At 45.6% G+C, this 22,291-nt stretch overlaps 2 protein-coding genes across 5 annotated transcripts in view; one reads left to right on the top strand and one right to left on the bottom strand.

The window, feature by feature from the left end:
* NUP153 (nucleoporin 153) overlaps positions 1 to 5,253 on the top strand; it is a 75,579-nt gene extending 70,326 nt beyond the window's left edge. For all 3 annotated transcript variants that reach the window (XM_058667720.1, XM_058667722.1, XM_058667712.1), the window contains 4 exons: positions 150 to 509; positions 1,095 to 1,361; positions 3,994 to 4,162; positions 4,464 to 5,253. In XM_058667720.1, the coding sequence (XP_058523703.1) occupies positions 150 to 509; positions 1,095 to 1,361; positions 3,994 to 4,162; positions 4,464 to 4,539 (872 nt within the window). In that variant the 3' untranslated portion in view covers positions 4,540 to 5,253. The remainder of the gene's footprint in view (positions 1 to 149; positions 510 to 1,094; positions 1,362 to 3,993; positions 4,163 to 4,463) is intronic.
* Positions 5,254 to 13,110: 7,857 nt separating this feature from the next.
* On the bottom strand, positions 13,111 to 19,930 carry FAM8A1 (family with sequence similarity 8 member A1). 2 transcript variants are annotated; one of them, XM_058667736.1, is made up of 5 exons: positions 19,129 to 19,926; positions 17,380 to 17,500; positions 15,593 to 15,716; positions 14,715 to 14,854; positions 13,111 to 13,323 (listed from the first exon to the last, which is right to left on the bottom strand). In XM_058667736.1, the coding sequence occupies exons 1-5, from the start codon at positions 19,805 to 19,807 to the stop codon at positions 13,179 to 13,181; spliced, it is 1,209 nt and encodes a 402-aa protein (XP_058523719.1). In that variant the 5' UTR covers positions 19,808 to 19,926; the 3' UTR covers positions 13,111 to 13,178. The 2 variants fall into 2 exon arrangements, with proteins under 2 accessions (XP_058523719.1, XP_058523725.1); XM_058667742.1 differs by lacking the exon at positions 14,715 to 14,854 and having other exon boundaries at positions 19,129 to 19,930.
* Positions 19,931 to 22,291: the final 2,361 nt, after the last annotated feature.

Below are 22,291 nucleotides of genomic sequence, written 5' to 3' on the forward strand. Positions count from 1 at the left end.
ACCTGCTTGGGCCGTGTTTTGCTGCCTTCCCAAGCATGTTAGCAAGGAGCTGGATCAAAAGTAGAGCAGCTGGGACTACATTGTAGGAGTAAAATGGTTTCTTAAATGATTTTGTTCTTAAAGATTGCTTCTTAATTTCTATCTTACAGATCAAAGTACAGCCAAACCTGTTTTTAGTTTCTTGAACAATTCCTCTAGTTCAAGTGTACCAGCCACTACAACTGGTAGTGGTAGCATCTTTGGTAGTTTAACCTTCTCCTCCAGTCAGCCGATGTCAGCCTTTGTGTTTGGACAGTCCAGCAACCCTGGGAGCAATCCTGCTTTTGGTAGCTCTGCTGAGCCCAGTACTTCTCGATCTCTGCTGTTTTCTCAAGATAACAAGCCAGCTTCCACATCCAGCACAAGTACAGCTTCCACCTCACTGGTCTTTGGTTCGGGCACCAGCAGTAACAGTGCTGCTGCAACCTCTGGCTTTGCCTTTGGAGCTACAACCACGTCTAGCTCTGCAGGTACTTAGACACACTAGACGCACATTTGAGTTGGATTTGCTCTTACGAGCGTGTTTAGCCCTTTAGCACATACAATAGCAGGCTCTCACCATGCTACATGACTTGAGTGCCTAAGCTGTTGTACCAGGTATACTAGATGTTGGAGGGCTGTGCACTTGCATTCAGGCTGAATGTATTCTCTCTTGGAAACAGTTTTCTAATCTCCATGAGAATAGTATGTAACTTTCTTAGGTTTTCTTTTGGAAATGTTGACTCAAAAGTAACCAGACACCAGGCATTGGCTGTTTCATCAACTCTTCACTGTGCAGCATGTTCATAGGTACACTGATAGGCAGTTACTTTTGCATAATACTGTGCATGCATTCCTTCAAAAAAAAAGTTATTAAAGTTGTTTATGTTCTGTGTGGTTAGTAAGTGTGGGCAGAGAGAGTTATATCAATTTAAAACTTGTCTTAATCTAATCTGGTTAGCGGGCTAGGAGTTTGAGCAGAAGCTTGAAATGTGCTTGTGGGGTTAGAGACAGTTTTTCAGAATTGTCTCCCTTTAGCCGGCTACATTATGGTGACGTGTTGTTTTGGTCTCCAGGATCCTCCTTTGTATTTGGTACAGCAGCTTCAGCACCATCTGCCAGTCCAGCATTTGGTGCTACCCAGACCCCAACATTTGGACAAAATCCAGGTGCCGCCCAGCCTGCTCCTCAAGGCTTTGGATCTGTCTCATCGTCAACAGCGTTATTTTCTGCTGCTTCCCAGCCACCTGCTTTTGGGACAGTGTCAAGCAGCAGCCAGCTTCCGGTGTTTGGGCAGCAGCCTACTCAGTCTGCATTTGGCTCTGGAGCAGCTCCTAATTCTGGCAAGTGTACTTTTACTGAGGCATATTTTACATGCACTTAGCTTCTCTGAATCTTTTTTTTTTTTTTAAGATTTACTTATTTTGTTGGAAAGGCAGATGTACAGAGAGGAAGAGAGACAGAGAAAAAGATCCTCTGTCCGATGATTTACTCCCCAAGCGGCCGCAACAGCCAGTGCTATGCTGATCCAAAGCCAGGAGCCAGGAACTTCTTTCTGGGTCTCCCACCTGCGTGCAGGGTCCCAAGGCTTTGGGCTGTCCTGGACTGCTTTCCCAGGCCACAAGCAGGGAGTTGGATGGGAAGTGGAGCTGCCGGGATTAGAATCGGCGCCCATATGGGATCCTGGTGCGTTCAAGGCAAGGACCTTAACCATTATGCTGTCGCATTGGGCCCCTGTGTATCTTTGAAATCATGCATATGGTTTTTAATTATTAGTATTTCTTACATTTGGCAGAATAGAGAGGTAAATATTTAGATAAACGTATAAATTTCTCCAGTTTCATAAAATGAGTGTTTTTCAGGTAATGAAGTAAAAGCGTTACAGGTTTATTTCTTGCTCCATTGTGGGATTTGTTCAATCCCAGATTTCTCGGAATTTTGGACTTTTTTTTTAAAGATGTGTTTGAAAGAGTTAGAAGGCGAGGTGAAGGTTTTCTCTTGGGTGATTGGCTCCTGCAAATAGCTACAATGGACAGCACAGATCCAGGCCGAAGCCAGCATCCCAGGACTCCGAGTAGGTGTTTCGTGTGGGTGGCAGGAGCCTGAGGAGCTTGGCATTTGTCCACTGCCTTTCTGGGGCACAGACAAAGCTGCATTGGAAGTGGAGCAGCTGGAAGCATTGTGTGTGGGCAGTGGCCTAGTCTGCCATAACACATTGCCAATCCTGGAAATTTGACTTTGCAACCTGGGTTTGGGCTGCGTTTTCTGATCTTGGTGATTGAATTTACTTCAGAGAGTTTCGGTCTGGTCCTAGACCCTTTATGATGAAAGTCTGGCTGACAAAAGGTCCCATGGCTTTTTAAATAGGGCTGATCACATCGTATTTTTAATCTTTTTTTTTTTTTTTTTAAAGATTTATCTTTGTTAGAAAGGCAGGTCTCCCACATGTGGCAAACAGTTGGGCCATCTTTCGTTTTTTTTCCCAGGCCGTTAGCAGGGAGCTAGATTGTAAGCAGAGCAGTAGGGTCTTGAACAGACCTTACTGGATGCTGCTTTACCAGTCACGCCACAATGCAAGAGTGCCATATTGATCTCTTGATAATATTTTTGTTGACAAATTCTTGCCTCTGCCACCCACTCCCTACCCCCAGATCTGTTTGTTTATTTTTTTTTTTTTTAAGGGTAATAGCAGGGCGTAAAGACGCATAGCTGAAGCCCAGAACTCCAGTAAGGTCTTGCACATGGGTGGAAGGGATCCAGGGACCATGTACTTGGACCAGCATTCACTATTTTCCCAGGTACATTTACCGAGGAAGCAGCCAGAACTTGAACTGACATGCAGCTTTGGAAAGTGGTGTGCCAATAGTGATCTAACCAGCTCCACTGCTGTCCCACCCGCTGTTCTTGTTCTTTCCTTTAAAGTTTGCTACAAATTGCTTAGTTTGCTACAAATTGTTTTTTCTCTTATCATTAGTTTGTTTTTGGTATTTATTAAATATTGTCTTCAAATATGTATTGCCCCTCGACTCTCATAGTTTCAGGACAGTAGGACCTCTGAACCTTCTTACATTGTTAGGACTTTCTTGAATTTTGAACTTTGGTTTTTTTTTTTTTTTTTGCTATCTAGCTTCATTTTACTTTGGAAAAGCTGGATATTAGGCTCTGTAGGTGTTTCCTCAGACTGTCCAGTGACCCATAGCAGCAGCTTGCAGTGTCTTGCATGAGGCTAAGAAGTGCTCCCCAGTGTTTCTGGCAGCCAGGTTAGGGTAAGGGCGAGATTGGTGTTCTTGGTATTTATGGCTCTGCCTGCTTTCCGAACCCTGTGTTCAGTCTGGTACCTAGTCATGGTGTCCCTCAGCTCGGCACTTTGAGTTTGTCTTCTGCTGAACTGCAGAAGAGGATGTTTGGGAGCGATCTGGTTATCATGAAGAGATATTCCACACGCTGGCCCACATTTTTTTTTTTTTTTAATTAAGTCCCACTTATTTTTACTTTGAAAAGTACCTGGACCTAAACCTTTGGGATATGTGTAGTATACATAGAAGTGCTCTGTGCTTTCCCTGTTGTTAATTTACTACTCAGCTCTAGTTAGCTTGCCTGTCAGCTTCTAAAATTCTGTCTCTGCTGTTTCCTCTCCCATAATCTTTGTTAAAATCACTGTATCATTTTAATGCACTTTTCAAGGACATTAGAGCTAAATATGTTTGTTGATCCTGCTGTCTTTAACTAGAAGTCCACTCTGCCTTTTTTTCTTGATCATGGGTAAGTTGTTCACTTGCTGAAATTATTAACTTTGTACTGGTACCTGTGTAAGCAAAGAAAGTATTTTACTTTAGAAAGTGCCAGTGAGAAATCTTTAACACTTCGTGTTTTTGTATGTAGAGGTCAGAATTGTTACAAAAAAAAAAAGAAAAAAAAAAAATCTATCCTTTTTACCATAAATAATTGAGTGTTTTTTGATTCAACTGTTAACAGGTTCGGTTTTCCAATTTGGTAGCAGCACAACAAATTTCAACTTTACGAACAATAATCCAACAGGAGTTTTCACCTTTGGAGCAAGTTTGAGTACACCTGCAGCCTCAACTCAGCCTTCAGGCTCCGGGGGCTTTCCCTTTAACCCGACTCCAACTATGTTTACAATGGGGTAAGAGAAGAGTTTGTTGACACGGGAAATCTGTTTGGTAAAGTGTGCTATGGGTTTTGCTTTTGAGTGTCATCAAGGTGCAGTGTGTTATGGGTAAAACTGAATTGTTTTCCCCCCTCAGTTTATCACATTGTTAAGTCTGAGAAGCTGCAAATATATGTCTGTTAAGTAAAACAATACAAAATACATTTCCTTTAATACTGTTTTATTCCCCAAACTCCCTCCCCTTTGTTGCTGATCATGTTGAATGATTCTGGAATTTGGCTTTGATTATTGTGTTACTTGTTTTTATTTTTCAAAGGTCAAATGGGAAAAATATGTTCTCATCTGCTGGAACTGGTCGCAAGATAAAGACTGCTGTTAGACGAAAGAAATAAAGGTCACAGTGTATTACTTGCAACAGCTTTGACAACAGCTGGCGTCTTGCGTTCAGATGCTATGTGCTGGGGTTATCTGAACTCAGATTTGCCTAAGGACTAATTCACTTTTGGAATTTTCATCCTTTTTCTTTATGGAAGTCCCATCCCTGCCGCTGCCACTTATAAAAAATATCTAGACTGATGACTGATTCTTCAGCAGAAATATTTTGTGATCCAGCAGATTGATTATTCACTGATTTGGCATAGTCTGGCTGTACCAGGAATAGAGCCTGCACGGTGAATGGCTTTGTATAGAACCTGTTCGTGTGCACCACCATGTGCGTCAATAAGCGTTTATGGAACACATTGAAATTGTAACTATATCTGAGGAATTCTGTATAGATTAGGATTCTGTGTAGATTAGAGGATGTTGAAATGAATGATTTCAATGCTGAGTTTGTGCTGGTGTGTGTGTGAAGTGAGTGTGTTGGGTGTATCGTGCGCTAAAATTTTCTGATAGAGGAAGCCTGATTAAAGAGTGGTCCATGCTAAGGACTTGTTAGATCTCACTCATTCTACATTTAATAATTATATGCTATTTCTATATTTTCATTCCTCTAACTATCACCTGTCTTGCCTTTTTCATTATTTTATTATGAAACTTGGTGTAAATACAATTTTGTTTCTGTACTGTTTTGGCATAACATAAAGTCTGTGAACTTGAAATTTTAATTTTGTGTTAGAACTTTTTTGTTGTTAAGTCTTGTCTCAGATTTTATTATGTAAATCCCATTATTCAAAGTTGCCTAAATCCATTTGGAAATCTTTAAAAAAAATTGGGGATTCTTAAAGTTGAATTTATTGGCTTTTCTGATCCAGTTTTATTTGGACCAAAAACCAGTATTGTACAAAGTATTAAGCATATATTTTTATATTTACTGAAATGGACTGTGGTGACTTTGGATAATAAGGAAAAGTTTAATATTAAAGCCATGTTTATTACAGTATAATTAACATGTTAAACCATGGGATAAATGCCATCAATAAAAAATTACGAAGCACTTTTTGTTTTAGTTTGAACTCATAATGGATATTCATAGTATTAATGGGGAGACAGTTTGTTACCCCCACCCCCTTTGGATTTCTTTTTAGTGGAAAGGCAGATTCAGAGAGGAGGAGACAAAGAAAGATCTTCCTTTGCTGGTTCACTCTAAGTGACTGCAACAGCCAGAGCTGAGCCAGTCCAAGGCCAGGAACCAGGAGCCTCTTCTGGGTCTCCCCACGGGTGCAGGGTCCCAAGGCTTTGGGCCGTCCTGGACTGCTTTCCCAGGCCACAAGCAGGGAGCTGGATGGGAAGTGGAGCTGCTGGGTCACAAACTTGTGCTCATATGGGATCCTGGTGTATTTAAGGCGAGGATTAGGCATTGAGCCATCACACTGGGCGCCAAGAAGTTTTCTATAAAGATTAATAGTGGCCAGTTAGAAATTCCAAATAGATTTGGAATTGAATGCGCCAGGATCCCATATGGGCACCAGTTCTAATCCCGGCAGCTCCACTTCCCATCCAGCTCCCTGCTTGTGGCCTGGGAAAGCAGTCGAGGACGGCCCAAAGCCTTGGGACCCTGCACCTGTGGGGAGATCTGGAGGAAGTTCCTGGTTCCCAGCTTCGGATCAGCATAGCACTGGCCGTTGCGGCTGCTTGGGGAGTGAACCATCGGACAGAAGATCTTCCTGTCTGTGTCTGCTCCTCTGTACATCTGCCTTTTCAATAAAAATAAATAAATAAATAAAATATTAAAAAAAAAAAAGCACATTGCCTATTGCCTGGTGCTTGGAATTAATGCCTAATTTCCACATAGGTATGCATGCCTTTTATGGAAGTCAAAAATAAATACCATTTTTCTGTACTTTATTCCTTGATAATGCACAAGACGTCTTGATTTCTTACAGAAACTTAAAACAGTTCACAAATATTGCTTTTGATTTTTTCCCCTGTGGTTCTTGGTAGAGCTCTTGGAACAGTATTTGTTAGTCTTCTTGGACGTGAAATTATTTTGTTTTTGAGCTTCTGGTTGATTAGAATTTAAATTCAAAAATTTAGAGTATCTTAGCCTTGGGCACTGTAGTGTTGCAGCAGGTTAAGCCACTGCTTGGGACACCAGCCTCCCATATGAACACTGGTTTGAGTCCCAGCTATTCACTTCTGTTCCAGCTCCCTACCAGTGTACCTAGGGCAGCAGTGTTGGATGGCCCACATGCTTGGATCCCCACACCTCTAAGTGGGGGATACCCCAGAGTCCTGAATTCAGCCTGGCTCAGCCCTGGCTGTTCAGCTAATTTGGCAATGAACCAGCAGGTGAAGATCTTTCTCCTTCCCTCCCTCTCTGTAACTCTACCTTCCAAATAAATACATCTTACACCAAAGAATAGCTTAGGCTTGTAGTTAGTACAGCCTGATGCTGCAGAACCTTGGTTCGATAGCTGCTTGTACTTCCTGATAATGAGGGCCCTGGAGGCAATGGAATCAGGAAGCTGTTCCTGTCACACACGAGAAGCTTGGGTCAACTCCCCTGCTTGGTGTTTAAGCAGTTAGCAAGTTAGAGTTTTCTCAGCTTTGTACATCTTTTCTCTGTGTTGATGTGAATAAATACAACACTCAGGAGGCTTTTTTGTGTTTTCAATTATGATTTTTCTTATTGAAGACCTCTTGGGCCTTATCAGGTACTAGTTTAGGTGTAGAAGGTTTGTTTAATACTACGTAATTGGAGCTGGTGTTGTGGTACAGGGTGTTAAACCATCCCTTAGAATGCCCACATTCCATAAATGGAATTCCTGGGGTCAAGTCTCAGTTCCTCCACTTTGTGCCAGTGTGGCTGAAGGCAGCAGATAGATGTTAGCCCAAGTACTGTAAGAGAGATCTTAAATCCTCCTGTTCACTTCCATGGTCAGAGCTAGGTTAGGCAGAGGCCCAAAGATAGGAACTCCCAAGTTGTCCCATGTCAGTGGCAAGAACATAACGTGCAAGGGCCTGGTGCAATAGCGTAGTGGTTAAAGTCCTCGCCTTGCATGTGCCGGGATCCCATGTGGTCGCCGGTTCTAATCCCAAGGCCCCACTTCCCGTCCAGCTCCCTGCCTCGCTCCTAGCTAGAAGCTCCTGGCTCCTGGCTTCGGATCAGCACAGCACCAGCCGTTGCAGTCACTTGGGAAGTGAGTCATCGGATGGAAGATCTTCCTCTATGTCTCTCCTCCTCTCTGTATATCCGCCTTTCCAATAAAAATAAATAAATCTTTAAAAATAAAAAAAAAACATAACCTGCTGCCTTGTAAGTGTATTAGCAGAAGGTAGCACTTTGATCCTGGGTTGTGAATGCCTTAATACATGCCTGATCCTTAGCTGTTTGGATGGCGAGGGTAGATGGTGGTGAATGCTAGGACAGGTAACTAGGAATCTGTCCAGTTAATGCTTAGCCACCTTACAATCTAGTAGGGATTTATTTTATTGAAAAGGCAGGTATGAGGAGGAGACACAGAAAGATCCATCCACTGGTTCACTCCCCAGGTGGCGCAACAGCCAGAGCTGAGCCAACCCGAAGCCAGGAGCCTCTTCCAGGTCTCCCATGGGTCCCAAAGCTTTGGGCCGTCCTCGACTGCTTCCCCAGGCCACAAGCAGGGAGCTGGATGGGAAGTGGATCAGCCAGGACATGAACCAGCACATGAACCTGCACTTGAAGGGTGGTTTAGATTAGCTGACTGAGCCTTCACACAGGCCCAGAATTTGCACTTTAAAAAAACAAATTTCTGAAGGCTGTACTAAAGCTGGCTTTTGTTAAATCTTACATACTTAATGATTAAAGTGTTTGCATATTGGGAGTACGTGGCTCTGGTTCCAGTTTCCTACAAATCCTACACTTACTTGATCTTAGCCAAAAGGCCAGAAAGCGATTGGAATCCTAAGAAACACAAGCTCAAGTAATTGAGTTCCCGTCACAGAGGGGACCTGAATCTACCTTTCCAGTACACACCCAGGCTTACAGAGCATTTTCAGTCTCTGCCGTCTTGTCAGGATACATATGGCAGCTGTACACTTGATGCCTGTGATAGCTGAGGCTTACTGTGGAAGAAAAGGAAACATGCTGGAAGTAAAAGGCCTACCTTTCATGCTGGGGCAGTGAGGAAGCATCTAAGGAAAAATCGCATATTAAGGTGGTAATTGGGTATGTGTGTAGAATTGGACCAGAGAGGGGTCAGTGGTTTTTGATGTCTCACGTGTCCAATGAATGTTCTCAGTCTCCTTACCAGAGTCACTCACTGGGTTCAGTTATTATCCTAAGGTCTGGGACACGAAGATGCTGCTTTCCAGCCATGCACACCAACTGCATGACCATTGTCAGCATCTTCAGTTGTACTGTTGGCCAACTTCCGTTAACTTGAAATAAACACCAAAATGCAGTTCCAAAATGTTGGTATTTTCTGGCTAGCTCACAACAGCACATTGCAGGACCAGATCAGACTATTTTTAGCTGTACTTAAGCCTATCTAACATATCCTGCTTCAGATGCCTTTATATCCACCTCATCACCCCTACTGGCCAGGAGGAAGGCTTAAGGAAAACTGGACGAGTTTCAGAGGAAAATGAGTCCACACAGAGGTAACTTCTCAGTGTGCTTGATAAAGTGTCCCGAAAACCTCTAAAAGCACTCGTAGCCAATGGCAAGAACTGTATCATAAGCAAGGAATCAGAAGATTGTAAAACTTTCTCGAAATAAAAACAGATGCACTGGGGTGACAAAGTATTTATTGAGACATTGAATACAAATTGGTGTTGGACAAATCACTGAAAACAGGAGGATGAATTTTATTTATAGTGGACCATCAGGTACTACTGCAGACCAAGCCCTGCTGTTAAAAACTGACGAAATACATACACAGCTGAAATAAGAACTTCACCCAGATGAGCACGTGTTGCGAAGACGTGTCTTGGTAGTAGGGACGGGGGCTAGCAAGCAATTGCAGTGGCCGGAACTCAAATACTGTTATTTAGGCATATTGTTTAGAGAAGCAAAAGGTACAGGTGTCGACTGAAGACTTTTAATATCCCAGTCCCCCCCACCCCAACAAATACCATGTATTCCCAAAAGGGAAATAGTATAATTTTTAATTTCTTATTTCCTTTTGTTGGAAATAACTTATGCATAAATAAAACGACCCAAGTAAATGATTAAAGAGAACGAATCATTTTAAAGTATGAGTGATTTTACTGTTAAAATACAAAACTAAAAATGCACTAATTTAGGTAGAGTGGCTTTCCAATAATGCATTTTCAGTTCTAAATACTTGAGTGAAATTGAAAGAAAAAAGGTCAAAGTAGAAGTAACTACTGAGCTGGTGCTGCAGGAATATATATATATACACACACATATATATATTATTTTAAATAATACTGGCAAATGCAGACTTCCTAGCAAACTGCTGATCTTGTTTCCCAGGTCCCAGAGTGGTCCGATCTCAAGGCAGGCCGTTGCTGTACACGTCCCTCCCTGCAGCGACCACGTGGCTCCAATATGAATGTTATTTATTCAGTACGCCAGGCTTCCCCTGAAGGTGCACTAGCCACCTAGTGATGGATGCTATTTCCCAGCTGCCTAAATTAACCCGCTAGTCTGTTCCTCAACCAGAGATAAGATTATGGCTGAAGCCTCTAATAACAAGTCCTAAGGTTTTAACTTAGGGCAATGCTCACTGAAACAGTATTCTCACTTGGTCTGAATTCAAGTTTTTGTTCCCTTTGCCATTTAAAGTCAGAGCTTCAGCATGAAAATTATATTGTGATGCAGAAAGTCAGTATTTACTTAAGTGAAATATAGTAAATAGAAAAATGTTCTGAAACAAAAGGGTACTATGGAGCTAGTGCTGTGGCATAGTAGGCTCTGCTTCTGCCTGTGGTGCCAGCATCCCATATGGGTGCCAGCAGCTCTGTTTCTGATGCAGCTCCCTGCTAATGGCCTGGGAAGCAGAGAAGGACCCAGGTTCTTGGGCCTCTGCACCCCACTGTGGGAGACTCAAGGAGCTCTGGCATTGGACCAGCCCAGTTCCGGCCACGGCAGCCACTTGAGGAGTGAACCAGCAGATGGAGGATCTCCTCTAACTCTGCCTTTGAAATTAAAAGGAAATCTCAAAAAGACATATTTAGGGCCTAGTGGCTAAATCCTCACCTCGAATGTGCCGAGATCCCATATGGGCGCCGGTTCCTGTCCTGGATGCCCTACTTCCCATTCAGCTCCCTGCTTGTGGCCTGGGAAAGTAGTTGAGGACGGCCCCAGGCTTCAGGACCCTTCACCTGCGTGGGAGACCTGGAAGAGGCTCCTGGCTCCTGGTCAGCTGTCTTTGGCCATTGCAGCCATTTGGAGATCTGAATCAGTGGATGGAAGCTCTTTCTGTCTCTACTTCTCTCTGTAAATCTGACTATCCAATAAAAATAAACCTTTAAAAAAATGTACTTAAAAAAAGGGGGATGGGGGGAGACTACCGCGCACTTCCAAGAGAAAAAAATGCAGCACTGAATCCTGGTTTCCTCTGTTGGGACATTCCTGTCAAATCTGAGAATCAAGCTCTTCCCCTAAATGCTGACTACATACAGACACAGATTTGGGTTTTGTGACACAGGCAGACGCAGTAGTAATACTTGTATAGGACATAGCAGGTAGGGCCACCGAGCATAGCTGGAATCCAGACCATTGCGTCTTAGTGGCTCCTGTACAGCAAATGTACGGTTTTTTTGTAACAAACTAGACATGTCTGCCTGTTTTTGCGTTTAAGTGAAAGCCTAAGTACAAACAAATTAACCTGAGCAGCAGGGATACAGAGCTCTACACCCCAGAGGCCCAGCCTGGAGGACGTTTCTGCCTGGACACCCCCATCAGTGGCGGAATCAGTAACACACTCAGGCTAGTGTACATGCTGAATGGGAATTTTTGCAATGTTTCTCTAATTTTGTATTTTTCTGTGAAGAATCATAGTATTCTGACGCACTTAAAAGGCTTTCTGTGACATTTGATTTAATAAGGAATTGTGAAAAATGTGGTTTATGAAATTTTATAATAAAGAGATAATGAAAGGACATTGCTAAAATAAAATTAAGTGTATGTTTACTTTTAAGTGCCAAACTCTAAAAACTGAAAACAGTGATAACGGACAGTTTTGCATTTGTTACTAAAGACCATGAACAAAGCTTATTAGACTGATCCCTTATAAGCAATCAAAGTTTGTGCAATACAAAGTAGTGTTTTTTCTTTCTGGAAAATAGTTTAAAATGTCTAAGAATCAAATAAAACTTAAAACCACAAGCAGCATGAGTATAGGTCAACACTGGTAACAGGGATAGCTAAAAAGCGCATACAAAACCCCAACTGTGCTCCAGTGGAGAAGCAGCTGGCAATGCAGTGTGCTACTCCACCGGACATCCTGCCCATAACTTCATCATTTCCTGCAAGGCCCAAATGAGCTCACGAGCGTAGGGCGACACCTGGGAGGCAGTTCCTAATGGGAAGTCTGACTATCTCACAGGCTGCGACACAAGCACACAGAGCTACTGATGAACTAGCCAGGGTCCTGACCTTGATGTGTCAGCAGTCATGGGGCTATCTAGAATGTGAGAGAAAGGCAAGCAGATGTGAGTGTGTGCTCTAGAAATGCAGGCTACGCTCACACGCAGAACACTTTGGTCATGCTGCACACACACTAAGAGTAGGAATGTTTTAAGGGAACTATGCAGCTGAGGGAACTTACGTTTCCCCCACATAGTTAGAGTCCGACTTTGGGTCACTGGAAATACACTCGGATTTCAAGTTAAAACGACAATGACAATTTACTTTTTCCTCCCATTATAAGCAATCAATAAAACTTACCTTTTCTTTAAAAATTCAACAATATAGCAATATGACATAATACTTTTTCATCATCATGAGGAACTTGCCCCCAAAAGCACATCTGAGCTTAAGGACAGTTACAAAGTTACATCATTACTGCGGTGAGCCACAAAACAGCTTGAAAAACTTGAGGGCAAGAGACCTGCTAGCTGCCCCTTGCCCTCGCAGCTTCACACACCCACCACCTCCCGCATGGGAGACGAGTGGACCCTCCAATTTGTGTCCTCACTCCTGTCAAAAACCAAGGAAAGCAAGTTCCTCAAGAAGTGTTACCTAAAAGATGAAATGATAGAGGTGTGTACAAACACAACTGGACAGTTTCCATCATTTGGGGGAAAAACCAAGGTACAATTTTGAAGTTTCATTTGGAGATTTCAAAGATGAAAATGCATTTGGCAAATTCTAATGTCTTAGATTTTCAGAAAGTATATATATATATAAAGTATATATATATATATATATATATATAGTCCATTGGTGATTATGAATGCAGTTGTCTTCTCTTTGAGCTAAGCATTTTTAACACTTGAATTTAACATCTTTTCTCAAAGACCAGTTCTTTGGTATTCAAGTAAAATCAATACTTTCCAATAGTCTCCTGTGTCACACTGGAGTGACTGCTTTAATTTTGAAGTTGTCAATTAAGGTTACCCAGGGATACTGATCGTGCTGATACATAATTTAGTCTTGTCATTATTCCAATCAGTATGGAATTAGGGCTTTTCTAGGGCATCATCTGACCCCGTTTCTTTTTACCACAATAGTTCCTGCTACAATGTCATATGCTGTTCGATTATGTTGAAAAAACAGCAGTGTGATGAAAGCAGGGAAAAAAGAAGCAATAGAAAAATTCTTGATCAAAGCTCGTATGGTGGACCTAAAAAGTTAAAGCAAGAATATCAGGCTAACTTGTACATCACAACCACATACAGACTGATGCTGCCCTATCCAGTTCAAAGTATGTGTTTAAGACTGCTATTCAAAGTTTATCCGAGGGAATTTTCACCTTTAATGTTGCGGTTATTAGCAAGTAACACTACATTATAATGAAACCATGTGGGCTATGTCTAAGGATTTCATCAGTATTAAATAAGTCTTTAGAACTTTGACATGAAGAGCAATCAGGGACATGGCTTTAGAATATGGACCGAGTGAGCACGCACAACACATTCTAACAGTCTGTCAGAAGAAAAGCCTCGTCTCCCTTGCTCACCTTTCCACAGTTGGCGTTCTTGCATGTTTCAAATACCTTCTAACCCACATGCTTCCTACAGTCCCACATTCAACCTTAGTGAAGCACTAACGGTTTAGGCTGCTGTGTTTGCATCAGCTTTCCTGAGGAGTTGTGACTAAGAACAAGGTTTAAAAGCCCTAACAGAGACTGGAGTGCCCCCCTCCTACTGTCAGTTCTGCCTTTGAGCACACGGAAGGCTACAGAATAATGGAGTGGCTAAGGTGGCCCTGGACCGGGCTGGTTGGTTTCAATCCATCTATCAGGCACTAGTTGTGCTCCACACCTGAAGAAAGGGGACAAGTTTAGCGAAGGCTGTCAGAATTCAGTGACACACTCTCAGCGTTAGTCGTGTGCCTCACGCATAAGAGACGCTCAGGAAAGGCGTCATGACTGACACAGCCAGAATGACTGCCACAGTGCTTTTCAGAGGGAACCGGAGGATGTCAGCGCCAAGCCAGGCTTGTAGAGTCACCCGGGTCCTTTCTGTGTATAATCAAACTGACTCACTCTGACCAGCTCCAGCCACCTGGCCACCACCTGCTTACCTCTACACCTTGTAACTGATTTGCCTTTCCCCTGGACCTCGGTGCCAAGCGCTGGCCAGGAGCCTTGGAGTACTGCCAGCCCTACCACTTGAAAGCAGGAACAGGATGCTTGCACGCACCAAGCAAGGTCAACACTCAGCACTTCACCAAGGTGGGATGGCAGGTGTTATGAAAATGAGGTGCGAGGCAAGCCAGCAACTGACCCAACATTCACAGATAACCCTCAGCACGGAATGCTGAGGAAGGCTCAATACCCTGAATCATCCTCTCCTTGTGACTTAAGTTTCATAAAAGGATCATCTTGAAAATGCTGACTGACTGACAGGGGTCTCCAATCATGTAACAACTGAAACGCCCATAAACAGTCTTAATAAAGGTAAACTTACTTACATCCCAGGAAGAATAATAACAAGATTTTGAAAATACTACCAAATGCTGTAACTTACTTGACTCATTCTCTTACGTGTACAAACTAGGAGAAGGACTTACGTTGCAATGCTAACGTCTGAGGAAGGAATCACCAAGACCCGACTTGGAGCAACCAGCACTGACGTCTCGCATGTCACAACTCGGAGCCCTAGCAGGAACTTCCCCGGGGTTGCACCACCAGCTCCCCAAATGCAGATTATCTAAAGAGAGAAGGATAATTTAAAAACAAATTACTAGCTTAACTACTACCTAAAGGTGAGACCTGTCCTCATACTACAAGTACTATAAGCAACATACAAGTATACTGTTAGATTTGCTGAAGCAGAATTTTATTTGATTTTGCTAAAGCATACTGCAACGAAATTATATAAACTGTTTCCCAATTTTTTTTAACTTGAAAACTAATATATATTAATAAAAATCTAGATAAAACAGAAAAAGTAAAAGACAAAAGACAAAAGGCTAAGAGGCCAACGCAGCAGGTTAGCAGGTTAGGGCGCCTTGCTGCTCTGTCGCCTCTGGCATGGGAGCCCAAGTGCTCAGCTGAGTGGGAGACCAAAGGGAGTTCCTGCTCTTGGCTCCAGCGAGGAGGCCTGCTCTGCCCATGGCAAGCTTTTGGGAAGTGAATTCAGGAGAAGGAAGATGGATTCTTTCGCGTCCCTCGTTCTGGCCTGGTTCTCGCCCCATCCCTTTCTCCATTTCTCTCCTTCTCCAATGATCATTTTTCCTTCCCAAATGAATCTTTTTTTTTTTAAAGATTTTGATTGGATTACAACACACACACACAAAAGAATACCAAACCTCATTAATGACATTAGGTTGCTCCCAATTATTTGCTACTATTAAAAAATGTTATAATGAAAAAACGCAATGATTAACATTTTCTATTCTCTTGTTTTTACAATCAGATTATTAATATTTGTTGGTCGGTAGCTTACCTCATAGAAACAAACTAATAATCTGTATATAAGAGCCACAACCATCATTTTCTGCAAATCTTCCATTGATGTGTCTTCATCTATTTCTTCTATGATATAATGCATAGCAAACTTAGAGATATCCCTACAAAAACAATAATTTGGGTTACACAGAGTTGCCATAAGAGCTGTAGTTGCACATTTGGGTTCTCTAATACCTAGCTGCGTAAGACATTCCTCAGCTTACTCAGCAGGTGAGCAGTGCTAAGTAAGAGCAGGCACGCTGGTGGACCTGTGCACTGCACGGCCACCGCTGTGGGGGGAAGCTAACCCAGCTAGGGAAACAACGATGAAAAGCAGCCTGAGCGCCGCGACAGGGCATCACAGAACACTGTGCACACACGTACCAGGCATACTTAGATCTACAAAGCTCGGGGAAAGTTCTCTAGGGGCAGCGAGGGCAGAGAAGCTATAAGCACTGTGGGCCTGGGGAAGCAGGGCGACCCCTGTGTAGGCTCAGCTCAAGCTCCAGACGCCTGCTTCAGCCCTGGCCATGTGGCCAGCTAGAGCGGGAAGCAATATGCGGAAGGTCTCTCTCCTGGCTTTCAATTACAGAAATCCTGGGCCGGGCGGCGTGGCCTACTGGCTAAAGTCCTAGTCTTGAAAGCCCAGGGATCCCATATGGGCACCGGTTCTAATCCTGGCAGCTCCGCTTCCTGTCCAGCTCCCTGCTTGTGGCCTGGGAAAGCAGTCGAGGACGGCCCAATGCATTGGGACCCTGCACCGCATGGAAGATCCGGAGGAGGTTTCTGGTTCTTGGCTTCGGATCAGAGCGTACCGGCCGTTGCAGCTCACTTGGGGAGTGAATCATTGGACAGAAGATCTTCCTCTCTGTCTCTCCTCCTCTCTGTATATCTGACTTTGTAATAAAATAAATAAATCTTAAAAAAAAATTACAGAAATCCTTAAAAAGAAAACAAAGAATCAGGATTTCTGAGCCCTTGGCAGCAACGGGAGTGAGGTGAGATGTTCACCAGGATCGAGCTGCAGGGGCAGCAGTGATGACCGAGATGGTCTCAATGGAATGGTTCAGGAGAATGGGCATAAAGGCGTGTGCACTTCGCAGGACACGGAGGGGCACAGGGGAGGGACAGGGAGGAGACGGAGTCACAGAAACAATCGGCTTCCTGACAAGGGTATTCGAAATGTGACTACATGTGCTTGTGTCCTGACATGGCCACTCAACATGCTAGGCCTAACCTCTCACACACTCAAATTTCAATCCCTATAAAATGGAGGTGTTAACCTCTACCTCACAGTGGTGGTACGAATGCCTGGCACAGAGCAAGGGTTAGCCAATGAGAGCTGCCATCATCTCAATCCTGGGAGAGGGTTATTCAAATAAACATCTCCCTTCGTGGTGCTCTCGGGACTGGCTTCGTGGTAAGCAGTGCCATCTGGAAATGCCAGCTAGTTGATTATTAATAGTTGACCCAGCAAGAGTTCTTTATTACCTCTCTCGAGAGACTCCAGAGGACATGACCAAGAAACCGCTTCTTGGCCTGACAGTTGAATGAAAACAAGCCAGATTTTAACGGGTGGGATTCTCGCACATCTTACCGAATCTATTGGTTTTTTCCTCCTTTATGGTTATTAAACCCAGTAGGAAACAAATCTGTCCAAGCTTTTGAGAAGAAATCAGGCCAGCTGGCATAGCCAGCATCCGCACAGTCACTTCCAGGTGTGCAGAGACCTCAGCATCTGTACACAGCACAAACGGAAACCTGGCTGCACGCGCTCACACTTACTTGATTCCACTGAGGTGCATGATGCTTAAGACAATGGTTGCTTTTATAAAGAAGAGAATAAAGAAATCCACCATCTCTGCCATGAATCGGTGGGCCAAGGATGGAATAACATACTCCCTGCCTGTAAGTGGAAGACAAACATTCATGAAATTAAAAAAAAAAAAAAAAAAAGGAAAAAGAAAGAAAGACAGAAAGAAAGAAAGAAAGATCATCTCACAAAGGCCTCAGGGCACAAGCAAGTACTGAGGGGGAACAAAAATCAAGCAACAAATCAGTAATGAAAAACAGCCATGACTGGGCCTGGTACAGTAGCCTAGTGACTAAAGTCCTCACCTTGCCTATGCCAGAATCCCATACGGGCACCAGTTTGTGTTCCACTTCCCATCCAGCTCCCTGCTTGTGGCCTGGGGAAGCAGTCAAGGGTGGTCCAAAGCCTTGGGACCCTGCACCCGACTGGGAAACCTGGAAGAGGCTCCCGGCTCCTGGCTTCAGACTGGTTCAGCTCCGGCCATTGTGGCCACTTGGGGAGTGAACCATCAGATGGAAGATCTTTCTGTCTCTCCCGTCTGTAAATCTGATTTTCCAATAAAAATAAAGAAATCTTAAAGAAACAAAACAAACCAACCACAACCTTGCAACAGGGGGTGGTGCTGATTTCCAGAGAACACGTCACTAAAACACAGCAATCACACCGCACTGCTTTGAATAAACCGTCTTAAAAATGCACTTTGAGGCCCAGCATTGTGGCTGAACAGCTCCACCTCAAGTGCCAACAGCCCACATGTGCGCCCACTTCCCATCCAGCTCCCTGCTTGTGGCCTGGGAAAGCAGCCGAGGACGGCCCAATGCATTGGGACCCTGCACCCGCGTGGGAGACCGGTAAGAGGTTTCAAGCTCCTGGCTTTAGATCAGCTCAGCTCCGACCAGGCTGTTGCAGCCATTTGGGGAGTGAAGCAGCAGATGGAAGATCTTTTTCTTTCTCTCCTCCTCTCTATAAATCTTTTTAATGGAAATAAATCTTTTTCAAAATGCACTTTCATCATCTTAATGTTCAAAATTTGATTTCATTCCCAAGTTTGATCAGAGTACCCAAGACATTTTATCGAGGCCTCCAATTAGCAGAATGCAAATGACCACATCTCCGCGACACAAAATTAAAACGTTTTCCTTTCCATAAAGAAAAACTCGAGTATAAGCATGTGCAGCATAAAATACAAACAAGTAAACTACAAGGTAAACACCTGTTTTGTATCTCTCTCCCCTCATTCATTTCGTTTCTCTGAAATAAACCCAGCGGTCATCCACCCTTTATCCTCAATTCTGATGAACACCACATGCAGGCATCAATTGGTTCTCCTTCTCACATTGGCTGGGGCTGAATACAAACGCCAACACAAGTCTAAGGAATGGAACCCATGCCAGTCCCCACGCAGAAGTAAATGTGGATCGGCAAGGCAGGCCCAGCCAAGGCCCGACAACTCCAATTGCAATCACGCACATCTCCCTGGATTTACTCTGTGACGCCTGCAGGATTTCCCGCATTTACCGGTCAGGTCCCTGTCACTCGCCGCTACGCGGATCATCCGCACTCCACACGTGGAAAACGACCCACCCACCAGCGAGGCGATCAACTCGGCCTCAACATAGAAAAGCAGCCGTTTCGTCTGCCGGGGACACTACGACCTAGGCAACGCCTGGGCGGGCACCCCCGCAGCCCCGGACACCCCACTCCCTCCGCAGCGCGCTCACCTGCCGGCCGCCCGCTCTCGCCCGCGGCGCGCGGAGGGGCTGCGGATCCCGCCCGAGTCCCCGGAGCGGCCCGGCCCGTGCCCTGTCCGTGAGGAGCCCGGGGTCCCAGGCCCGCCACCGAGCTCGGGGTGCTGATGCCCGCGGCCGCCCCAGGCTCGGGCCCCGCGGCCGCCCCAGCGTTCAGAAAGTAGAAAGGGTTGTAATAGGCCAGCTGCGGGGGCGGCGCCGCGGCCTGGGGGGCGGCGGGCGCGGGGTAGCAGGGCTGGGGCGGCGGGGGGCTGCAGTAGGCGGGGAAGGCGGCCAGCCCGCTGTGCCAGGTGAGGTAGCCGCAGTAGGACTGCCACAGCCACTCGTGCACCTGTCGCGAGTACTCGCGGGCGCTCAGCAGCGTCGGCTTGTCCCGAGGCGCCTCCGTCTCAGCCGCCTCGCAGCCCGGCGGCTCCTGCAGCCCCGCGCCGGAGTTCGAGGCCGCCTCTCGGCGCCTCCTCAGCTCCCTGGGCGCCTCCGATTCCTCCGGGGCGAGGCTCGGGGTTAGGGGCCGGCCCGGGGCCTGGGGTTCCACAGGCGCCGGGTCTCGGGGACAAGGGGTGCCGGCCGCGGGAGGGCCTCTCCGGGAGGGGCCGGGCGCGTGGTCCCCTCCGGGAGGGCGACCCCGGACTTCCTCAGGCCCTTCTGCCATCGTCGCCGCGGCCGCAGCCTTCGCAGAACCTGTCACGGCGCCGTCTCCCTCCCCTCAGCCGCCCCTCCCCAACAGCCCTTTCGCCACCGCAGCAGCCGCAGGCGTCAACAATCCGCCCCCGGAAGCGGAAACCCCGCCTCTCGGCTGCGTCGCCCGCCCGTCGCCGTGCGGGGGCGGGTGGCGGGTTTGGGGTGTTGGTGTCCGTCCCCTGTGTGGTTTGGGGTGAGGGCAGCAGCACCGCACCCCCTCTGTGCTTGGTTGAAGTCTTAAGACCTGAGGGATTTTCTAGAGAAGGCTGGAGTTGTTGGGGGCCCGGGCAGGGTGTGCCGGATGTTCCGGGGGAAAGTTGGGGTGGATGGGGGGGTGGGTTTCGGGGACAGGCCCGGGGCGGGGGGCTCAGGGGGTGCGTGCTGCCTTTGTGACTGCTGAGGCTCGCCATTTGTGCCCGACGAGGTGATAGAGCGCAAGTGTGTGGCGTTTGGGAGAGGGACACCGACGGCCCCGAGCTGACCTGGGACGTGTGTTGGAATTGGCTGAGCTACGGAGACGGTCCCCCTGTAAAGGGGAGAAAGAGATTGAGAAGCTGGGCTCGGCCCTGATTCTGCAGCTAATCTGTGTCCGCACGCACAAAATAAGTTTCCACTGCCGTCAGCACCAGCCTTTTGCCACAAGAGCTGTGCTTGTCCCCCAAAAAGCCTATTATCCCCAGCCCTAGATGCCTTTTCCTTCGTTTTCTGTTCGCGGCTTGTTATCTGGGGTTTTCGAGCCTCGTCTTAACCTCCCTAGCGCTCCCAGACTCCTGTTGGAATAGGCATCCAGGGTCAGGTGCCCAGGGATCATTCACAAATACCTAGCGTGATTTCTGACGGCGCTGGGATGTGTGAAAAGCTTAACTTTAACCCCTAAGAAGCTTTGGTGCAGAACTTGAAAAAACTTAAAAGACTGAGTACAATATTTACTCAAGATAAGAGGTCATAGGCCTAATAGCTAGGACTATTAGCTAAAAAGATGGTCCCTAGCAAATTTTGTTGTGTATATGTGTGTGATTTCAAGGTTTTTGTTTACATTTATATCCATATATGTATAATCATATATATACATTTATATATACATTTATATATACATTTATAGATATATATATATAGACAGAAATAACTAAGGAAAACTCAGATGACTTTAGGTACAGCTCATCCCTGCCACACAGCCCCATGGAAAGCCCCCTTTGCCCAGTGGACTGCACAATCACAACACTAGATCACAAACCCTTGAGTGAAATTCCAACAAGGTCTCACTCAGGAAACCTACTCTTCAGGAAGAGGGTGGAGGGAAACTCAGTGGCAAGAACCGGACCCCAGACCCATACAAGCCCCAGACTGAACGCTGGCAGGGCAGGTGTACTCCTTGTATTACACTTGGTTCCCTTGCTTAAGCCAGTCTGAATGTAGACTGCCGTTCTAGAAGGAGGTACCCCTCTGTTTTGATGACTGCACGCGTTAAATCAGCCCCCTTTCTTGCTGTTGTTTATCATATGTATGAAATTCTGACGGGAAGACAAGAACCTCAATGCCAGCCAGCTCTGACAATCACTGTAGTTATCTGAAAGGCAGACAGCGAGTTCTTTCGTCATCTGCTATTTCACTCTCCAAATGGCCACGACAGCTGGGCCAGGCCAAATCCAGGAACCAGAAACTCCATCACAGGCCCGGCGGCATGGCCTAGCGGCTAAAGTCCGCGTCTTGAACGCGCCAGGATCCCATATGGACGCCGGTTCTAATCCCGGCAGCTCTGCTTCCCATCCAGCTCCCTGCTTGTGGCCTGGAAAAGCTGTGGAGGATGGCCCAGTGCTTTGGGACCCTGTACCCACGTGGGAGACCTGAAGGAAGTTCCTGGTTCCCAGCTTCGGATCGGCACAGCACCGGCTGTTGTGCTCACTTGGGTGTAGGAAGACATTGTGACTGTAGCTCAGCGAACGTAGTCAGTGAGCACGGGATTACAGTTGATGGGACAATATTTGTATGATAAACAACTGAATGGATGTCTTGTGTGTGACTGACTGGATATCCTTTGCATGAGAACAACTGTAGGGCTACCTTTTGTATACCTGATGAGATATCATTTGTATAAGAACAGTTGAGCCGGAAGTAATATACAAGGCAAAAGGACTTCCAAACTAAGGCATAGAAAACAGTTGATGGTTCTGTTGATGAACTAGGTAGCTCTACCCTAATCCTGTATGACCCTCAGCATATAAAGTCTGTTGCCCCTAATAAATTTTGGCTATTGATCATCAGTCAGTAGTCCAAGCGTGTTATTATCGGCTCCGTGCACCAAGTCCATCGCTGCAGGACAGCGACAAGAATCCCCCTTCTATGTTTTATAAAAATTAGGCCTGAGTGATATACCTGGGAGAACATGCTCTTGGAAGAGCAGGAAAATGGGGAGATACAATATTATATATTATAAAAAGATGACTACACCAGGGAC

Source organism: Ochotona princeps, chromosome 1, assembly GCF_030435755.1.
Source record: "Ochotona princeps isolate mOchPri1 chromosome 1, mOchPri1.hap1, whole genome shotgun sequence".
Lineage (NCBI taxonomy): Eukaryota > Metazoa > Chordata > Mammalia > Lagomorpha > Ochotonidae > Ochotona > Ochotona princeps.

Bases quoted from the DNA above. Each gene is read 5' to 3' on its own strand.
- FAM8A1 (XM_058667736.1), bottom strand. From the start codon at position 19,807: ATGGCAGAAGGGCCTGAGGAAGTCCGGGGTCGCCCTCCCGGAGGGGAC. The intron at 15,717-17,379 runs GTAAGTGTGAGC...TTGTTTTTGTAG, and splicing joins ATGCACCTCAGTGGAATCAA to GGATATCTCTAAGTTTGCTA. The intron at 13,324-14,714 runs GTAAGTCCTTCT...TTAACTTTTTAG, and splicing joins TCAGACGTTAGCATTGCAAC to GTCCACCATACGAGCTTTGA.